At 35.7% G+C, this 17,746-nt stretch overlaps 2 protein-coding genes and 2 long non-coding RNA genes across 6 annotated transcripts in view; 2 read left to right on the forward strand and 2 right to left on the reverse strand.

Annotated features, from left to right (window-relative positions):
- LOC126612193 (rust resistance kinase Lr10-like) overlaps positions 1 to 17,746 on the reverse strand; it is a 103,100-nt gene that overhangs the window by 68,234 nt on the left and 17,120 nt on the right. Inside the window, exons 2-6 of one of the 2 annotated variants that reach the window (XM_050280556.1) lie at positions 16,705 to 16,734; positions 16,559 to 16,579; positions 16,413 to 16,448; positions 15,843 to 15,872; positions 15,103 to 15,695 (exon numbers count right to left, since the gene is read on the reverse strand). In XM_050280556.1, the coding sequence (XP_050136513.1) occupies positions 15,103 to 15,695; positions 15,843 to 15,872; positions 16,413 to 16,448; positions 16,559 to 16,579; positions 16,705 to 16,734 (710 nt within the window). Of the gene's footprint in view, positions 1 to 14,566; positions 15,696 to 15,842; positions 15,873 to 16,412; positions 16,449 to 16,558; positions 16,580 to 16,704; positions 16,735 to 17,746 lie in introns of both variants that reach the window. The other variant, XM_050280547.1, reaches the window with a different exon arrangement.
- On the forward strand, positions 594 to 10,533 carry LOC126612955 (uncharacterized). The gene is made up of 9 exons (XR_007619509.1): positions 594 to 963; positions 1,979 to 2,062; positions 2,385 to 2,518; positions 7,853 to 8,000; positions 8,098 to 8,198; positions 8,545 to 8,615; positions 9,227 to 9,512; positions 9,619 to 9,863; positions 10,421 to 10,533. It is a non-coding gene; the product is annotated as an uncharacterized LOC126612955 (long non-coding RNA).
- Positions 3,383 to 4,693, reverse strand: LOC126612323 (uncharacterized). Of its 2 annotated transcripts, none has more exons than XR_007618999.1 (2): positions 4,485 to 4,693; positions 3,383 to 4,178 (listed from the first exon to the last, which is right to left on the reverse strand). XR_007618999.1 is itself a non-coding variant. In XM_050280720.1 (2 exons), exons 1-2 carry the CDS (start codon positions 4,372 to 4,374, stop codon positions 3,642 to 3,644), a joined length of 636 nt encoding a protein of 211 aa, XP_050136677.1. In that variant the 5' UTR covers positions 4,375 to 4,467; the 3' UTR covers positions 3,420 to 3,641. The 2 variants fall into 2 exon arrangements, 1 of the variants encoding a protein (XP_050136677.1); XM_050280720.1 differs by lacking the exon at positions 4,485 to 4,693 and adding an exon at positions 4,276 to 4,467 and having other exon boundaries at positions 3,420 to 4,178.
- LOC126613125 (uncharacterized) lies at positions 11,779 to 14,313 on the forward strand. Its single transcript, XR_007619678.1, has 3 exons — positions 11,779 to 11,805; positions 13,755 to 13,777; positions 13,865 to 14,313. It is a non-coding gene; the product is annotated as an uncharacterized LOC126613125 (long non-coding RNA).

Raw genomic sequence — 17,746 nt, forward strand, 5'->3', positions numbered from 1 at the left:
TTTAGCTTTCAAGCCGTGTATACTCAAGGTAAATAATTTCGTTTTTTTCTTTGTAACCTTTTTTGTAAGAATTTTTTATTTAATGTTGTGAGAGTTGTGTTTTCTAGAGTATGAAAATTGAATCTTTGTGATCTTATATCCTTAGATATGTTTCTTGGTTATATGATTTGGCTGTGTGCATTGTTTCAGGACAATTTGTTCTTCGTTTTTTGGGGCTTCGGTGTGTAGCTTTGAAGCCTTTTGTAGTCAACATAAATAATTTTATTTTTCTTTGTTTCTAGTCTTCTTTGAAAGAATTTCTTAGTTAATATTCTGAGAATTATGTTTACTATAGTATGAAAATTGAATCTTTGTGATCTTGTAAGTGATGTAACGTCATTGCAACATGTATGACTGCCATTATCGAACATGAAGAGCTTTTTGATTTTTGTACTCCGTCCTTTCATACGATCTGACTCAAAAATTGTTTCATCACAGGTTCTAACATGATTTTTGCGACGTCTTATGAAAATACAATGTCACTTCTGGTATTCCAACTTAAACAAATTACAAGGGATGTCTAGTTTTAAACCTGCAGTTAGTATATACTAAAACGACGGTTTTGGCCCTGCTCTCGACTTCTTCAGAAACCTCGAGAAACTTCAAACTGAGAAAGCTTCTCCCTTCCATCTCTGCTACGCGATCTCTGCTTTGCGATCTCTGCTTCCTCCGTGATTTCTTCCCTCCTGATCGACATCTATTCGAATTGAAAACCTTCTGGAGCTCTCTTCCCCAAATTTCAGCAGCAACTTTGCTCCAGATCTTTCCAATTGAAATTCCTCTCCTTCACATTTTGCATATTGAATTTCGCATCATTATCATCTCCCTAGAACCTAGGAGTTTGGTTCGGTTTCGAGTTTTCCGACGGAAATCCGGCGACAGCGGCCATCGAGGTTGGTCTGAAACTATTCCTCATCACCACAAGTACTTTCTACACCTATTACACTTTAGAAAAAATTTCATGATTTGGTGGAATCCAATTTAATGATTAGAAAAATTTTCATTAATTTTCTGGGTTCGTGGGTTGGAGGTGGATTAGAAATTTTTTCATTATTTTTCTGGGTTTGTGGTTTTTTTCCAAAACGTTTTTCCTTTCTACTAATCCAAGTTCCTTCACATCAATCTCTCTGTTTCGTTCTTGATCTTCCGCGAGTAGAATACCTCTCCTTGCTCTCGAGCGCGTGGGCAGTCGCTCCAAGGCAGCCCATGACGTCATTTTCCGATTCGACTCGGAGGAGGTTGGCTGCTCTTCTTGGCTGAGCTTCATGGCTGGCCGAATTCCCCTATTCCCTTCCTCTTATACTCTTTTGTATTCGTTCACCAAAACAATAGGAAAACGTCTCCGTCTGTTTGATTGACGGCGAAGAAAAAAAGACGGAGATAAAAGCCTGACGGAAGCTGAAAGCTTGGACTCTGTTTGTATTTTTAATGGATTTTCAGAACACAGGTCAAGAATACTGCGATTTGAGAAAGAAAGAAAGAACCACGTTGACATAATATATTCACAATAGGCGTACATAAAGCTTTACTGTGGTTCCATTTTTTTGCATATTTCAAAGGCTCTGAATTGTTAAGGGAATTAGCCTTTTGTTTTAGGAAGAACTTGGAACCCCCTCCGTCCATTCTATTCCCGATGGAATTAACACTTAGATAGTACTATGACAATGTGTCATTAATTGATGCATACCTGTATAAATTTAGGCCAAGTGTTTTATACACAAATTGATACAGATTAAGCTTCTGGGTCGAAATCATATACCGGTGAGCTAACTACACAATGATACATTCTTATCTGTTAATTATCTTTGGTTACCAGCTATCCATGTTGCTGACATATTAAACTACACAACATCTATTGTAATTTATGTCTTATTAGTATCATCACTTTTGTTCTTTATTTCAATGTCTAACATAATGATCTGGTTTCAATTTGCTACAGGCATTATTTCCAGACAATAGCTATGGTTTTGATTGTAGCGGTGACTGAAAAATTATTCCGAAACTAACATTTGAGGAATTCAAGGTTTGTTAGTTAATTTGTACATCAGAATACCATGACAAACTATGAAGTTGTAATTGTTGACCTTACAATGTATCTTTTTTGGTTTGGAGCATTAGACTTATATGTGTTGCTTTCACTTCATGAAGGCTAACTCTTTATTTTAGGCCTTAGAATATAATTTTTTGGAGAATCTACATTGTTGATAATTTTTTGAACAATATTATCCCCAAAATTTCTCCGCATGTTACCCTCAACGTAGACATCATATAACCATCATTGAACTTCTGAACCAAAAATTTGAGTTTTATGATTATAACTAAACGTCTATAAACACATGATACAGATTGAGACGAATGTCAAATTTAAAATGGCATTAATCAGGACAGCTGCAAACTCTGATTTGCGGCCTTTGAAATGGAGCAGTTACTTCTTGCTTCACTTCAACAGCATAGTCCAGCTTCTAAATTCAGTTCTCAGGTATGAGGTTTCTCAGTTACCTCTTTTTTGTAATAAAACATTTGATCAGTACTTGCCAGGATATCCAATTAATTAGGTCAGTTTTTGTTAGCGGTAATAATTTGTTTTTGTAGCTTTATATGTGTCTCTGTCTCCAAATATGATGATCTCTTAATTTGCTTCTATAGCTTTTGTAATATAATGATCTCTTAATTTGCTTTTGCATATCTTCTTTGCTTCCTCTGCTAGCTCTATATGAGATTCCATCTCCAAATAATTATTCCTTATTTCCTATTTTTACAGGAAGCAAATCATTGAATACACATGGAAAATTAAAAGGGTTTCAGTTTTTGGAGTAGTTTAAATTTTTTGTTTGTTATTGCTTGTATTGCTGTTAAATATTTGATGGGTAGTTTGAAATGGGGAACTTGGTTGATTGAGTATTAACTTTTATTAAATTAATATTCTTATTCAATATTGAATTAAGACTCCTCTTATTAAATTAAGACTCTTAGAGTGCGTTTGTTGCGCCAGACTGTCTCGGACTGGACTAGCTGCCGGGACTAAGCTGGACTGGCTTAGACTGGACTAAGCTAGACTAACTTAGTGAAGCGTTTGGTGTAATGTCGGACTAAGAAGCAGGATAAGAAAAACAGTACTGTTCACCAGATTTGTGTTTGCTTAGACTAGGATTACAAATTTTTGCCATTGTGTAATAGAGTAATGCTACAAATCTCATGATATGGGTTAATTGGAGCATATTTTTGCCATGTATATTATGAATCTTAAAAAAAATTGACAATTGTTTTGTTTCTATTACCTGCTAATAGAATTGGGTTTAATTTGCAAATGTAGCTTAGTTTAAACTCTATCACCCAACAGAAGAAAAATAATAGTGCCCAATACATGCAACTTCAACAAATACAAGTACATAAGAAGATCTCCATAATTTAGAAAATCCTAGTTAACATTAGTTAACATTAGCCAAAATAGATCTCCATAATTTACAAAATGGCTAGTTAACATAAGCCAAAATACTAGTGCAAAGCTAAGTTATAAGCCATAACATAAGATTGTATGATTAATAAAATACATCCATGTTAACATTAATAAAATACATCCATGTTAACATTAGCCAAAATCCTCATCCGCTTGCGTTGTCGCTTAAAAGCCTTTGGACGAACACTTTCTTGAGTTCCGGTTTGATTGCCCTGAACACTCCCACATTTTTTGGTTTATCCAAAATAAGAGACAATGCATCAATTTGATCCATAGGAGAGAGACCCATTACTTCAAGTTCATTAGCTATGTCAGTATGATCTGCAATACCTTGAACTAAAGCTTCAGTTACCATTTGCATCCTCTTCCCACTTTCAACATAAAAATCTTTCAGTCCACTGATAATTGCCTCGGTTCCATCACTTGAATTTCCCACAGCTCTTTTCCTCTTTCTTTGGCTATTTTCAGATGGGGTGCTTTGTTGGCTTTGTTGGTTCATTGAAGAAACAAAATTTTCACCTCCAATATCACTTTCACCAACATGATCATGACTTTGTTCCTCCACCATTTGAGCAGGGGTTTCGGCTACATTACCCGTAGCCCGATCTTTTCCAAATATATATGCAAATCTATCAAACAGTGGAAAAGGTTTGCTTCTCCATCCATCGGCTTCTTTATTTCTCTAAGATTATATCAACATAGCAAAACTAAAATTTAGCATGCGTAACAAATATAGCAGCAAGAATATAACTAATGTATAAATAAAATAGGATATGAACCTGCACATAAGTTTGCCATGAGTCATCACTGTCAACTTCAACGCACTTTTTGACATCATTCCATGCAAATCCACTTGTGTTTATCATGTCAACGACCATACTATATGTTTTTTTCCATTTCTTCAACTTGGACTCAATATGTGGATTTGCCTTTATATTTGAATGAGGACATAAAACATTGACAACTTTTGCTATTTCAACCAAAGTACCTTGTTTGAAAGCACCGGTGTCACACCGTTGCTTCCGAGCAACAAAATCCTCAAGAACTCCTAGTAATACTTCTTCCTCAAATGCTTCCCATTTACGCCTTCTTCCTTTTGGCTCTTGAGTAGCATTCAAAATATTTTCGTTATCCATACCTAAACAAAAAATATTTTAATGAAGGAAAATACCATACAAATAATCAATTTGCATAATATCCAATCAACTTGCATAATATCCAATTAATTTGCATACCATCCAATCTTTGTGCTAATATCTAACAAATGCATGATAAAAAGGAATACTAAAATAAAATGTTATCATTAACACATATAGCTAGTTCGGTTGCTGGTTCCTAATTGCTCTCCATTCATTATACATTTCCTGAGCCATGTCATTCCTCTTTGCAGTCCACTGGTCAGATGTTTGAACACTACCAACATATTCACCTTCTTCTGTATTTTGTCCATCTTCTATTATTGGAAAATTCTCCATTGGATCTACAGACATCTCTTGCCTAATAAGATTGTGTAGTAGGCAACAAGCGGTAATTATTCGACCTTGTGTCCTTATCGGATAGAAAGATGGACTCCTTAGTATCGACCACCTTCCTTTTAGCAAGCCAAAACAGCGTTCAATTACATTCCTTGCCTTAGAATGCTTCATGTTAAAATATTCTTCCTTATTAGAAGGTGTTCGTCCCTCCCATTCAGATAAATGATAAGGTATTCCTCTATAGGGTGCAAGGAATCCTTCACCATTTGTATAACCACCATCTACAAGGTAATAATAACCTAATGAAAAAAAAAACAGACCTTATTAGTGTTTTGTAGTTGACAAACAGAACTAGACCTAACTTACAAAGTTGAGACTAAGTAATAGTCTTACCCGCTGGTACCTTAAAACCATTAGGCCTAGTAATTGCATCATGTAGCACTCTAGAGTCTGATGCAGAACCCTCCCACCCCGTAAACACATATATGAACTGCATATCTCCTGAACACACACCTAACACATTAGTTGCGACTCGACCCTTTCTTGTTCGGTATCTTGGTTTGTCAATTTCAGGTACATGCACATCAATGTGTGTTCCATCCAATGCTCCCAAGCAATTCTTAAAAAAAAAAAAAAAGTTTTTGTTAATTTATACAAAGGGAATGAAGAGTTAAAGCTTAGGGAAAATGAAAAAAAATTCTCATCATACCTTAAAACATCGCCACCTAGGATCTGTAGAATCAATAGGCACAGGCTGAGGGACTTTTAGTAGGATACCTTGTAATCGCAAAATTCCTTGCAATACGATATTGAAATACCTACTTATAGTCTCTCCCGACCTATAAAATCTACCGCCAACACTACGATTCTTAGTATGATGTGCTAATATTTGTAAAGTCATACACACATGCTCCTCTACAGACACCAAACCATCAGTTTTTACCCTCCCATCTTGACGAAGTAAGTCACATAATATGCCAAAAGTCCTTCTATCCATTCTCAATTCGTTGACACATTCAGTATCAGTATTCCCTATTATACCATTCAGATAACACAAACTAATCTCTCGTCTAATAAGTGAACGGTTAGTCAATGTGGGTCGTTCAACATGTCTCTGTTTGCCACGTAGCATCATCAACACAAGAATCGTACAAATGCAAATTGTCTCCAAATAAGACATCTCTAACAATAAGATCAATAAAAGCTTCCTTCGATCCATATCTATCCAAACAAAAAAAAACAAAAAACAAATTAAGGACATTATATATGTAATATTTACTGTTATTAAGGGTTATGGAAATGAAGTGATTATGATACGAAATGAACTAGATCAAAGTAACTAGCGAAGTCACAATCCGAGGCATCAAATATACGGGTGGTGTTGGAAAAAAAAAAGTTATCATTAACCCGAGGCAACAAATATACAGGTCAGATGCACACACTGCATACACACTCACACACATACTCACACGGACATACACACTATCACACACGGACATACACTCACACACACCCTACATACATACATACATACACACACACACTGCATACATACACACACACACACTGCATATATACACACACACACACACTGCATACATACACACACACACACACACTGCATACATACACACACACACACACACACACTGCATACATACACACACACACACGACATACATACACACACACACACACACACTGGTCAGATGCACTGCACTCACACGGACATACACACTCTCACACACTGACATACATACACACACACCCTGCATACATACACACACACACACTACATACACACACACACACACACACACACACACTGCATACATACATACACACGCACACACACTGCATACACACACACACACACATTGCTTTATGAAAACCCCAAATTCCAAATTTGAAACCCCAAATTCCAAATTTCTAATCTCAATTTCAAACCCCAAATTCCAAATTTCTACTGCATACTTACATACACACACACTGCTTTATGAAAACCCCAAATTCCAAATTTCAAACCCCAAATTCCAAATTTCTAATCTCAATTTCAAACCCCAAATTCCAAGCTTTATGAAAACCCCAATTTCTAATCTCAATTTCACCCAAATATCAAAACCCTAAAATTTGTTCAACTGCAGAATCAAATAAAGCTCAAACCCAAAACAAATCCGCCCAAATCGACGAAAAAAATCCACCCAAATCGACGAAAAAAATCGAACAATCGAAGCTTACCAGACAACTGGAGGCAGATGAGGGCGAGCAGATCTGTTACGTGAAGACGAGGGAGTGGACGACGAGAGGAACAGATGAGGAGCATGATGCAGATGAGGGCGACCAGGATGCAGCTGACGGCAAGCAGGATGCAAAGATAAGGATGAGGAGGACGACGTGAGGGAGGAGGACGTCGACGACACTCTCTCCTAGGATGATCGAGGTTCTTTCTCGCAAGAGCGCAATCGGATGAGGAGGACGACGTGAGGGAGGAGGTTTTATGAATCTGGACGTTTTTGGGGTGGTTCGCTAAGAACTCCTAGCGAGGGTTTAATCCGTGCGAGTCGGATCTAATCCCATTAAACCTAATCCTTGCCCCTACCAAACATCAGACTACAATACCAATTAGTGGAGTCCAGAACAGTCCCCCCTAAGAAGGTCAAACAAACACGCCCTTAAGGCTCTAATCTAATGTTCATGCTCAACATCTCCTCTATCTTTCTACGATTGGTAAAACTTTTGTATTATTATTCCAATTTTGGTTACTGGGTTGTGGAATTTTCCATTTTTTTTCTCGGTAATCAATACTATATATATGCATGACAAGTATAAACAATATTTTGGGGCAAATTTAGTTGTTTAATTTTTAATTTTTATGTGACAGTGAGATTATGGTAGGATTTCGTTTAGATTCTGCGGCCCAATGGGAGTCTCTGCTTTGATAAGATTGGGGTTGATGCCAAGAAAGCCAATAAGCCTACTGTGGACGCCGTAGCCGCCTGGCGCTGTTTTCCAAAATCCTCTCTCACTTGGTTAAGCAATTAAGACTTTTTGGTTCAGTTTTTATTATGCCCAATTTTGTATTTAAACCTTAAAAAAATTTAAACTGATTTGGGGATACTGAAATAGGCTGCAGAGCTGCCATCCCTGAATCAGAAGATGTTCAGAAGGAAGAAGAAGAAGAAGAAGAAGAAAGTCGTGGAATATCAAAAGCTTTTAGCTTTGTGAAAGTATGCTTTTTCCCAACTCACCTCTTGCTTTTGTTGCACTGAATTGGTAGATTGGGTTCAAAAATATATATATGTGATTTTTCGTGTAACTATTTCTTTACATAATTACCAATTGGAGGTGATTTTAGATCATGTAACATTTCCTCGCTAGAACCAAAGATTGTCGTCGCTCAGAGCTGCGTTTCATGAAACAAGTTCATCTCCTGCCAAATTTGTGTACCCACCTTTTATTCATGAGGGTTGGTGCTTGCTTGCAACACAATTTGGTGTTATTAAGTTTTGCGGTTTTACAATTTGTTCATGCTTAAACCTCTTTCAAATTTTCATTTCTGTGTAAATCTTGCAGGTAGGACGACACACCTATCTTGGCAATGTCGGGATGTCTAGGCTTGGTGGAGACGTGGTCTTATGGAAGAGGTGAAGTAGCTTAGCTCGATCTCATTAGCTCTTATCTGTTCTATTATGTTAAGATCAATAGTAAAAAGTTCTATTGATTTTATAATCAAAGATACATATATTATAGAAATAGAGGGTATATCATTAATTTCTTGATGTAAACAATCATAACTTGAGGAACCATTTAAAGTATTTTGGTAATCAACATACTTAAACTTAAATGTGATATATCCATTTAGTATTTTTTTTATACAATGATAATACTTAAGTATAATTTACATCATATATCTTTTGAAGTACATGAAACTATGAAGAAAATGATAAACCAAATCCCATTCCATCTCTGTTTGCTACTGCACAATCACAATCCAATTCCAACATGGAATCCTCAGACGACATGCCTACTGCAGAACAAGTTTCATACTGACTTAACTTATATTTAGTCCACGTCCTGTTTAGATTGTAATCCTAGTTCTACGTGTGTTTGTATAGTACTCCTATAAATATCAATGAACATCGCTCACTCTAATTAAGAGTTGAGATTTTGCAAATCATATTTACTATCTTTCATGGTATCACGAGCCAGCGTCTAACGACAACGGTTCCTATTATAATTTTTTTCTCTTTTGCAGATCCTAAACTATGGCATCTTCTTCCTCCTCCGCTGCTCCCTCCATCACAAATTTTCTTACGATCAAGCTCGACCGCAACAACTACCCTCTCTGGCATGCTCAGTTTCTTCCCTTGCTGCGCAGCCGCAACTTACTCTCTTATGTTACTGGCGAAACTCAATGCCCCTCTGCCTTTCTTCTTGATGACAATGGTAAATTCACCGACAAAGTCATTCCATTATATAATGAATGGATCCAGACTGACCAGATGATCCTATCTTGGATTACGAGTTCTCTTACTCCCAAGGTTCTTGCTACGATCGTCAACAAAATTGATTCGGCCTCTGCTTGGTCGTCAAACCCGAATTAATCTAATTGTGGGGGTTTTGTTTTATATCAATATATTGCAACAGAAGTCACACTTTGAAGAGTTCATGCTGCACAGAAAGATGATGAAATGTTACCCGTTGAGTCTATCATTGCTCCATTGGAGACAGAGCTGAAGCTTACTGCAGGAGTTATACAGTTGTTATGCAATATGACCCCTTTAATTTTATTTTAAAACTGATACAAAAATACTACAAAAATTTATGTAGTATTTTTGTATTAGTTTTGAGTGTCTATTTTGGCTTCCATATATCGTCTGTACATGTGAGAGGTATAGTGTTCAATATGTATTTGGTTTCTATATTGTTAATGGATCCTTTTTTTTTTAATTTAATTTAATTTTATTAAGGTAACCAAGTTGCAGGATGACATCAGAACACTTGATCTGCAGGTAAACCTTCAATTTCCATATGAAGTTTGCATGTTCGTTGTTTCTGGAATTTGAGTTTTTATTATTTCTCAATTCTATCACATAGATTATGATTTCACATATGGGATTATTAATGGCAATTATATGATAGAAGAATTGGGATTAGAAGAAGATATTGAGTTGTTTTATTTATGGGGATTAGAAAATGATTATCATACGAGTGATATTTATTTTTGTGTGGATTGTTAATATATAAAACTATAAGCTTTTGAGATTGGGAGATAAAACCCACAAATTCAAATCAGACAAAATAAATAAAAAATTTAACTGACTTAAAGATCAAACTCCAAAAGGGTATTAAAAACAAGGCTTATTTGATCCATTGAGTGTGAAAGTTTTGAGCTTTGAAGAAGCATAGGAGGAGAGTTGTTAACCAAGCTGCATTATCCATGTATTAGGATGTTGAGGGTAGGCAGGAAAAATACTTTTTGACGCCATATCCAGAGGAGCATAACGACAGGCCTGCATTTTTGCAGCAAGGACCAAAACAAGTAGAAGTGAAGGCTTGACTATTTGGGTATTAATCCTAAACCTAATTATTCTTATTTAGGTTTAGGATAAATGATTGAGTGTGTCTCGATGATTGTATTACCATGTTTGATGAATGACTTGAGGAGTTGGAAATGCTTTATTGCTTATGTTTTTCTTAGGTGTGTACTTTGGTTATTTCCGAGCTTTTCACGACTCTTGATACCTAATAGAGAATATGGAAACCCCAACTTTAATTTTATGAATTGGTTTTGGTGCCTAAAATGAAATCTAGCATAGTGAAATCTTGCATAATGAAATTATGACAAATTTCCCTTCATCTTTAGATTTTCATTTAGTTCAATTTGTATGCAATTTAGGGTTATTCAATTCATGAGTGATCAAATTATGTTTTTAATTCCTTCTTCTTTTGATTTACAGTTCAGCATTGTCGTACAAAATGAAAAAGGTGCCAGTAACAGAGTTATGGATTTGGATGCCTTTAGTGGAATAAAACTGAATTTTTTAACTTTGTATAGTTGTAAACATAAAATACTCCATCAGATAGACTCATAGCATTTGAAAACAATCCTTGAGGATGGCATAACAACATCTCCAACTTTTGTCATGTAATGTATGAATGTAAATAGCACTTTGTAAACATATGGATGTAATATATGTATATAAACAGTCTTTAGCATGTATATTTTTCAAAACTTTCTACATCTTCAACAATGTTTCAATGATTTCTTGATGTAAACAATGATAATTTGAAGAACCATTTAAAGTATTTCGGTAATCAGCATACTTAAGCTTAAATGTGATATATCCGTTTAGTATTTTTTATACAGTGATAATACTCAAGTATAATTTACATCATATATCTTGTGAAGTACATGAAACTATGAAGAAAAAACCCTAATTAATCTGATTATGGGGGTTTTGTTTTATATCAAAATATTGCAGCAGAAGTCACACTTTGAAGAGTTCACGCTGCACAGAAAGACGATGAAATGCTATCTGTTGAGTCCATCATTGCTCCATTGGAGACAAAGCTGAAGCACACTCCAGGTGGTATACTTTTGTTCTGCAATATGACCACTTTAATTTTATTTTAAGACAGATAGGGTTGAAAAGAATTTATGTAGTATTTTTGTATCAGTTTTGAGTGTCTATTTTGACTTCCATATTTGGTCCGTACATGTGAGGTATAGAGTGTTCAATATGTATTTGGTTTCTATATTGTTAATGGATCTTTTTTTTTGTTTTATAGGTAACCAAGTTGCAAGATGAAAACAGAACACTTGATCAGCAGGTAAACCTTCAATTTCCGTATGAAGTTTGCATTTTTGTTGTTTCTGGAATTTGAGTTTTTTGCAGGATGAAAACAGAACACTTAATCTGCAGGTAAACACTTGATTGGTTATTTCCAAGCTTTTCACGACTTTCGATACCCAATAGAGAATATGGAAACCCCAACTTTAATTTTATGAATTTGTTTTGGTGCCTAAAATGAAATCTAGCATAGTGAAATCTTGCATAATGAAATTATGACAAATTTCCCTTCATCTTTACATTTTCATTTAGTTCAAATCGTATGGTTTAGGGTTATTCAATTCATGAGTGATCAAATTAGGTTTTTAATTCCTTCTTCTTTTGATTTTCAGTTCAGCATTGTCGTATTTTGGATGCCTTTAGTGGAATAAAACTGATTTTTTTTTAACTTTGTATAGTTGTAAACATAAAATACTCCATGAGATAGACTCATAACTTTTGAAAACAATCTTTGAGGATGGCATAACAACATCTCCAACTTTTGTCATGTAATGTATGAATGTAAATAGCACTTTGTAAACATATGTATGTAATATATGTATATAAACACCACTCTTTAGCATATATATTTTTCAAAACTTTCTACATCTTCAACAATGTTTCAAGCCCCGCAGCAACGGGCGGGTACACTTGATAGTATACATCTAAAATTATAAGACTAAATCCTTTAGTTCTTGGATTCATCTAAGAACTACTTATTCCAGCAGATGCTATGCTTGCACTACTAGAATTTATGGCTTGCCCTGTCAACTATTGCGCGACAGAAGATTTCGTCGGTTTCACTTTTTTTAACCGACATAATATAAGTTTAGTAGGGCAAAATCAGTCAACAAACTGGGTTGACTGAATAAATTTACAGGATGGCTAGAGTTCGTAGGTTAAGACATCAGTCGTTGGGCAAACATTTGGAGCGAAGATGTGAGTGTTTTAACTGACGAATAAGCTGGTCGTCATGTAGATCTTCTTTCCCGACTGACGGTTCAACATGTAGCTCTTTGGATAATAATTCATCTTCAAGGGGAACAGGTTGCCCCTCAGATGAATGGTTAGAGGCAATTGTGAGACTATAATTTTCTAGGGCCGAAATAAAAAATACATAAACCCTCACTCATTCTGTCTCTGTAACCATCCACCAAATACCCTTTCTTCCCTTTCTATTTCTCTCCTAGTAATATCCCCTGACCGAATCACACAATCCAACCAACTCTCTTTAAGCCTCCCTCACTGATTCCATGGATTTCATGGACTTATCCCACCCTCTCTCCTTCCCTCTATATATAGCAAGTCCCCTTGCCTCAGTGTCCCTGGCAACAGAATTTATGGCATTTCTTCGTTCTTTCAATTATTTGAAAGCTTCCTAGCCCTGCAATCTTGTACAAAGGCGTATGGTGTTTCATCAGTTCCATTTGGTGGTTGGGTGGGAAATGAAATTAAAACACTGCATTTCAAATGCATTTCAAATGGTCTAAACCAAATTGAATCAAATGTGAAGCAAAGGGCAAGAGGTGTAGATTGAAGAACAATGGCACCAAGAGCGAAATTGAACTTGTTGACAGGAGGAAACCAAGTAAGGATAACACGTCTAAATCTTATTTTGAATCCATTCAGCTCATGATGTTTTGAATGATGATGATCGGTATACTCTGCTACATGCTGTGATTTTTCCGCTTTCATGTAATTAACGGCTTATATTTGTGGTAACGATATTGATTAAAAAAGGTCGTACCCAGTGCATAAGGCTCCCGCTTTACGCAGGGTCTGGGAGAGGTGAATGTCGGCTAGCCTTACCCCCATTTTATGGAGAGGATGCTCCAAAGTCTCAAACCCGAGACCTACCGCTCATGGGCGAAGGCATTTGCCATCGCACCAAATGCGATATTAATTAATTTCGAGAAATGACAGTCTGATTTTTGCAACTGTCTTTTGCAGGCAAAACAAAGACGTTTGCAAGGGTGAGTTGTGTAGGAGCTTTGTTTCATGTCCAAATGACACTTGAGAATAAATGTTTACACTCATGGATAATATCTATCTATTTGCAGGAGCAACCCTGGGTTCATTTGTTCTGTAACTGCTGGTCATTGCGGCATATCACGCCTATAGCACTGACAAAAGTAAAAAGAGAATCGAATGAAATTTGATAAGTTTTCAGCGGACTACAAAGATCTTAAGCCAAGCATATATTCCCATGCAGATATTAAGAGGTTTACAAATCAATTCAAGTACAAGTTGGGCCAAGGAGCATACGGAACTGTTTTTAAACGAAAGTTTTTTTCTGAATGCTTTGTTGCCATGAAAGTACTTAACATTTCCAAGGGTGACGGGGAAGAGCTTGTAAATGAAGTGGGAACAATGGGCCATATTCACCATGTCAATGTGGTTCACTTGGTTGGTTTTTGTGCTGATGGATTTAGATGAGCTCTGGTTTATGAGTTCTTTCCCTTTGGTTCACTCCAGGATTATATTTCATCAGCAGATAGATTTCTTTCCTTGGTTGGCATAAGTTGCAAGATCTTGCTATCAGCATAGCCAAAGGAACTAGGAATGTGATCTACAAATCCTCCATTTCGATATCAAACCCCATAATGTTTTGCTCGACCAAAAAATCACGCCAAAAATCTCTGATTTTGGTCTGGCCAAGTTATGCCAAACAATTACAGACAACAGTTATTCACTAAATCACTTTAAGGCAAGAATTTAATTAATAATACATTACTGCACTTTCTTAACCATTTGACTATCACCTAGCTGACAATGAACACGTTAGCTCCGCGTTAGAACATCTTGGGTTCAATTCATTGTCTTGAATATCACCCATTGTCACAGGCGTCTGTTGGGGGCATAGAGAAGGCCTGAGAGGCATTTGCAGACATTCAACATCTCCTCCAAGCATTTTGACAACTTTGGACATCGAAGGGCGATCATTTGGTTTCATTTGAATACACCACAAGGCGGTTATAACCATCTTTCTTATTACTTTCTTTTCCTCCTCTGTAACATTGTCCATTTCCAGGTCATTTCCCACAATATATTGATCGTATACCCACATTGGGAAGTAGATTTGGCTTGAATGCTCTACCGTTGGATTCAAATTCTTCCTTCTGCTTGCCATTTCCATCAACAACATTCCAAAACTATAGACATCTGACTTGTATGAGACGCATCCAATATTTTTGTAGAACAACTCAGGAGCAATATATCCCAGTGTACCCCGTGCTGCCGTCAAAGAGACAATGCTATTATCTACAGGATACAATTTTGCAAGCCCAAAGTCAGAAACCTTTGCTTTAAAGTTCTCATCAAGAAGGATGTTATGAGGCTTGATGTCGAAATGTAGAATTTGCATTTCACAACCTTGGTGTAGATATTCGATCCCTTGAGCCACTCCAAGAGAAATCTCGTACATGTTCTTGATAGTTAAGGGGACACTTCCTTCTTTGGAATAAATGTATTTATCAAGAGAACCATTAGGCATGAAGTCATATACTAGAGCGCGTTTTGATCCCTCAACACAGTATCCAACAAGTTGTACCACATTGGCATGGTGAATCCTTCCGATTGTAGCTATTTCGCTAATGAAATCTTGGCCATCAGCTTTGGGCTTGCCCAAAACTTTAACTGCTACAAATCGACCACTGCGTAGCTTTCCCTTAAATACAGAGCCAAAGCCACCTTCGCCCAACTTGTCCTTAAACCTGCGAGTCATTTTCTTGACGTCCGAGTAAGAGTACCTTATAAGCATGATGTTGTTATTGCATTGCAGAAAATCTTCTATTGTGCTATACATTGATAAATGTCTTCTGCGCCATGTGTAGATTAGAAATGCAGTCACAACTGGAACTCCAAAAACAAATCTGGCTAGGAAAAATAACCCTGCATGCATGGACAATAATATGTTAGATCCACTGTGTACTACTTTTTCTTCCCTTTCTTTCCAAATTACTTTATCTTTGATGTAATTAAAGAGAGAGAATGGGAAATCTACATATGTTGATAATATAATCTCGTCTTAGTCCTTACCGATCCATATGAGTATAAACCATCCAAGTGCTGCAAAAAAATCAATCGACTATGAGTTTGAAAAGTGCATAAAGTGAAAAAAAAAAAAAAAAAAAAATCAAAGGGTGCCTTTATTGACACCCAAATTTTAGTTAGTTTTACTCAACTAAAAAATTTTTGTCATCAAACTTTTTAATTTGCCGTCGAAATTGAGTTCACCCAACCACAAAGCAGCAACTACCACTCACCAAAAAAACCAACAACACACAGCCACCAGTACCATTCACCAATAGAAAGAGAAGGAACACACAGACCCACCAAGGAGCCGGCATCGACGCATCTACGAGGGAGGGACCGGAGGGTGGTGTAGTTTTGTTGGGCGCGCGGTGGTTGTTTTGTTTGTTCATTTTCTCTTTCTTTTGGTAGGTGGAGGCTGGTGTGGATTTGGGCGAACTTAAAAATGAGGGGAAACTATGAAGTTTGACAAAATGTTTTAGTTAGGGGAACTTAACTAAAATTTGGGTGCCGATAAAGATACCCAATTTCAAAAATACTTGAGCTTATAGACTAATTAAATGAAGTTGATCTTACAGATCTCGTGGCTGTATGATGAATGCCACTTGCCAGCTGCAATAGATACCACGGAAAAGTGAATAAAGACATACAGTTACTAGGTTTAAGAAGTACAGATAGAGCACACAAAAAATAAAAGAAGCTTTTGGGAAGAAACTTCTTACGCCAATAGTTGTGTTCTTGACCTACAGTAAAAAATGTGAAGAAGAATACACAACATTAGCAATAGCTCACCCAGTCTTCGGAATTTAAAAAATCAAGTTTGTCTCGATCGAAAACTTGTAAATAAAACAAAAAGAGGACCCCTTACGGATTTGGTGCCATAGATATTGAAAGAAACCTACAAAAACAAAGAAAGAACAAGACCACATGCATTAGCATAACAAGTGTGAGGTGTATAAGCCGTTAGAAAATAAATTTAAAATTCTAGTGCTGTCAATACATTGATAATATATATATATATATATATATATATATATATATATGTATTATTTTTTCTGAAAATTTAACTTTCTCCCTCCAAACTCATTTTTCTAGTCTCTAGCCCATCATATAATATTTATCAGAATAAAACCAAATGATTAGGATCCAACTAAGAAACTTACCAAATTAAGTTTGTGTGTCCATTTTTATATTTTTTGGATCCCTAATATACCCCATCTAAGCCAGTATGGAAAGTTCTTGTAATTTTGCTTTAAGTGATCACGTGCATTGAATTTGGCAAGGTCTTGTAGCCATGAAATATGGTTCCAGATGGAGGAATGAATTTGGATTTTTTTTTAATTTCGGCAACAAATTTCAATTTGAATATACCTAATTTAGTGTTTATTTTCAACAATATCTATTGTTTAATTTTATGAAAATAATTAACCTAATATGAAAATTAATTTTATGAAAACAATATCTATTGTTTAATTTTATACCTACAGGATAATTACATGAAAATAGTTTACCTACTATGAAAATTAATTTTTTGAAAGCAATATCTATTGTTTAATTTTATGAAGATAATTTACCTACTATAATTACATGAAAAAATTTACCTACTATGAAAATTAATTTTTTGAAAACAATATTATTGTTTAATTTTATGAAAATAATTTACCTACTGTATAATTACATAAAAATTAGGGAAAATTAGAATCCCCTACAGTTTTTATATATCATTTAGATTAAACATTTGTACTTTTTTAAAATTTGATTAAAGTGCTTTGACCAATAGTTACCTCTATTTTTTTAAATTAAAATAATTTTTGAATTTATCCTTTTATCTGCACAATGCACTTTTCCTTATTTAGTGGAGATATTAGTAATGAAACTATATTTTCCCTTCTTCCAAATATGTTTTTTCG

Source organism: Malus sylvestris, chromosome 2 (genome assembly GCF_916048215.2).
Source record: "Malus sylvestris chromosome 2, drMalSylv7.2, whole genome shotgun sequence".
NCBI lineage: Eukaryota > Viridiplantae > Streptophyta > Magnoliopsida > Rosales > Rosaceae > Malus > Malus sylvestris.

Bases quoted from the DNA above. Each gene is read 5' to 3' on its own strand.
- LOC126612323 (XM_050280720.1), bottom strand. From the start codon at position 4,374: ATGGTCGTTGACATGATAAACACAAGTGGATTTGCATGGAATGATGTC. The intron at 4,179-4,275 runs GTTCATATCCTA...ATATAATCTTAG, and splicing joins CATGGCAAACTTATGTGCAG to AGAAATAAAGAAGCCGATGG.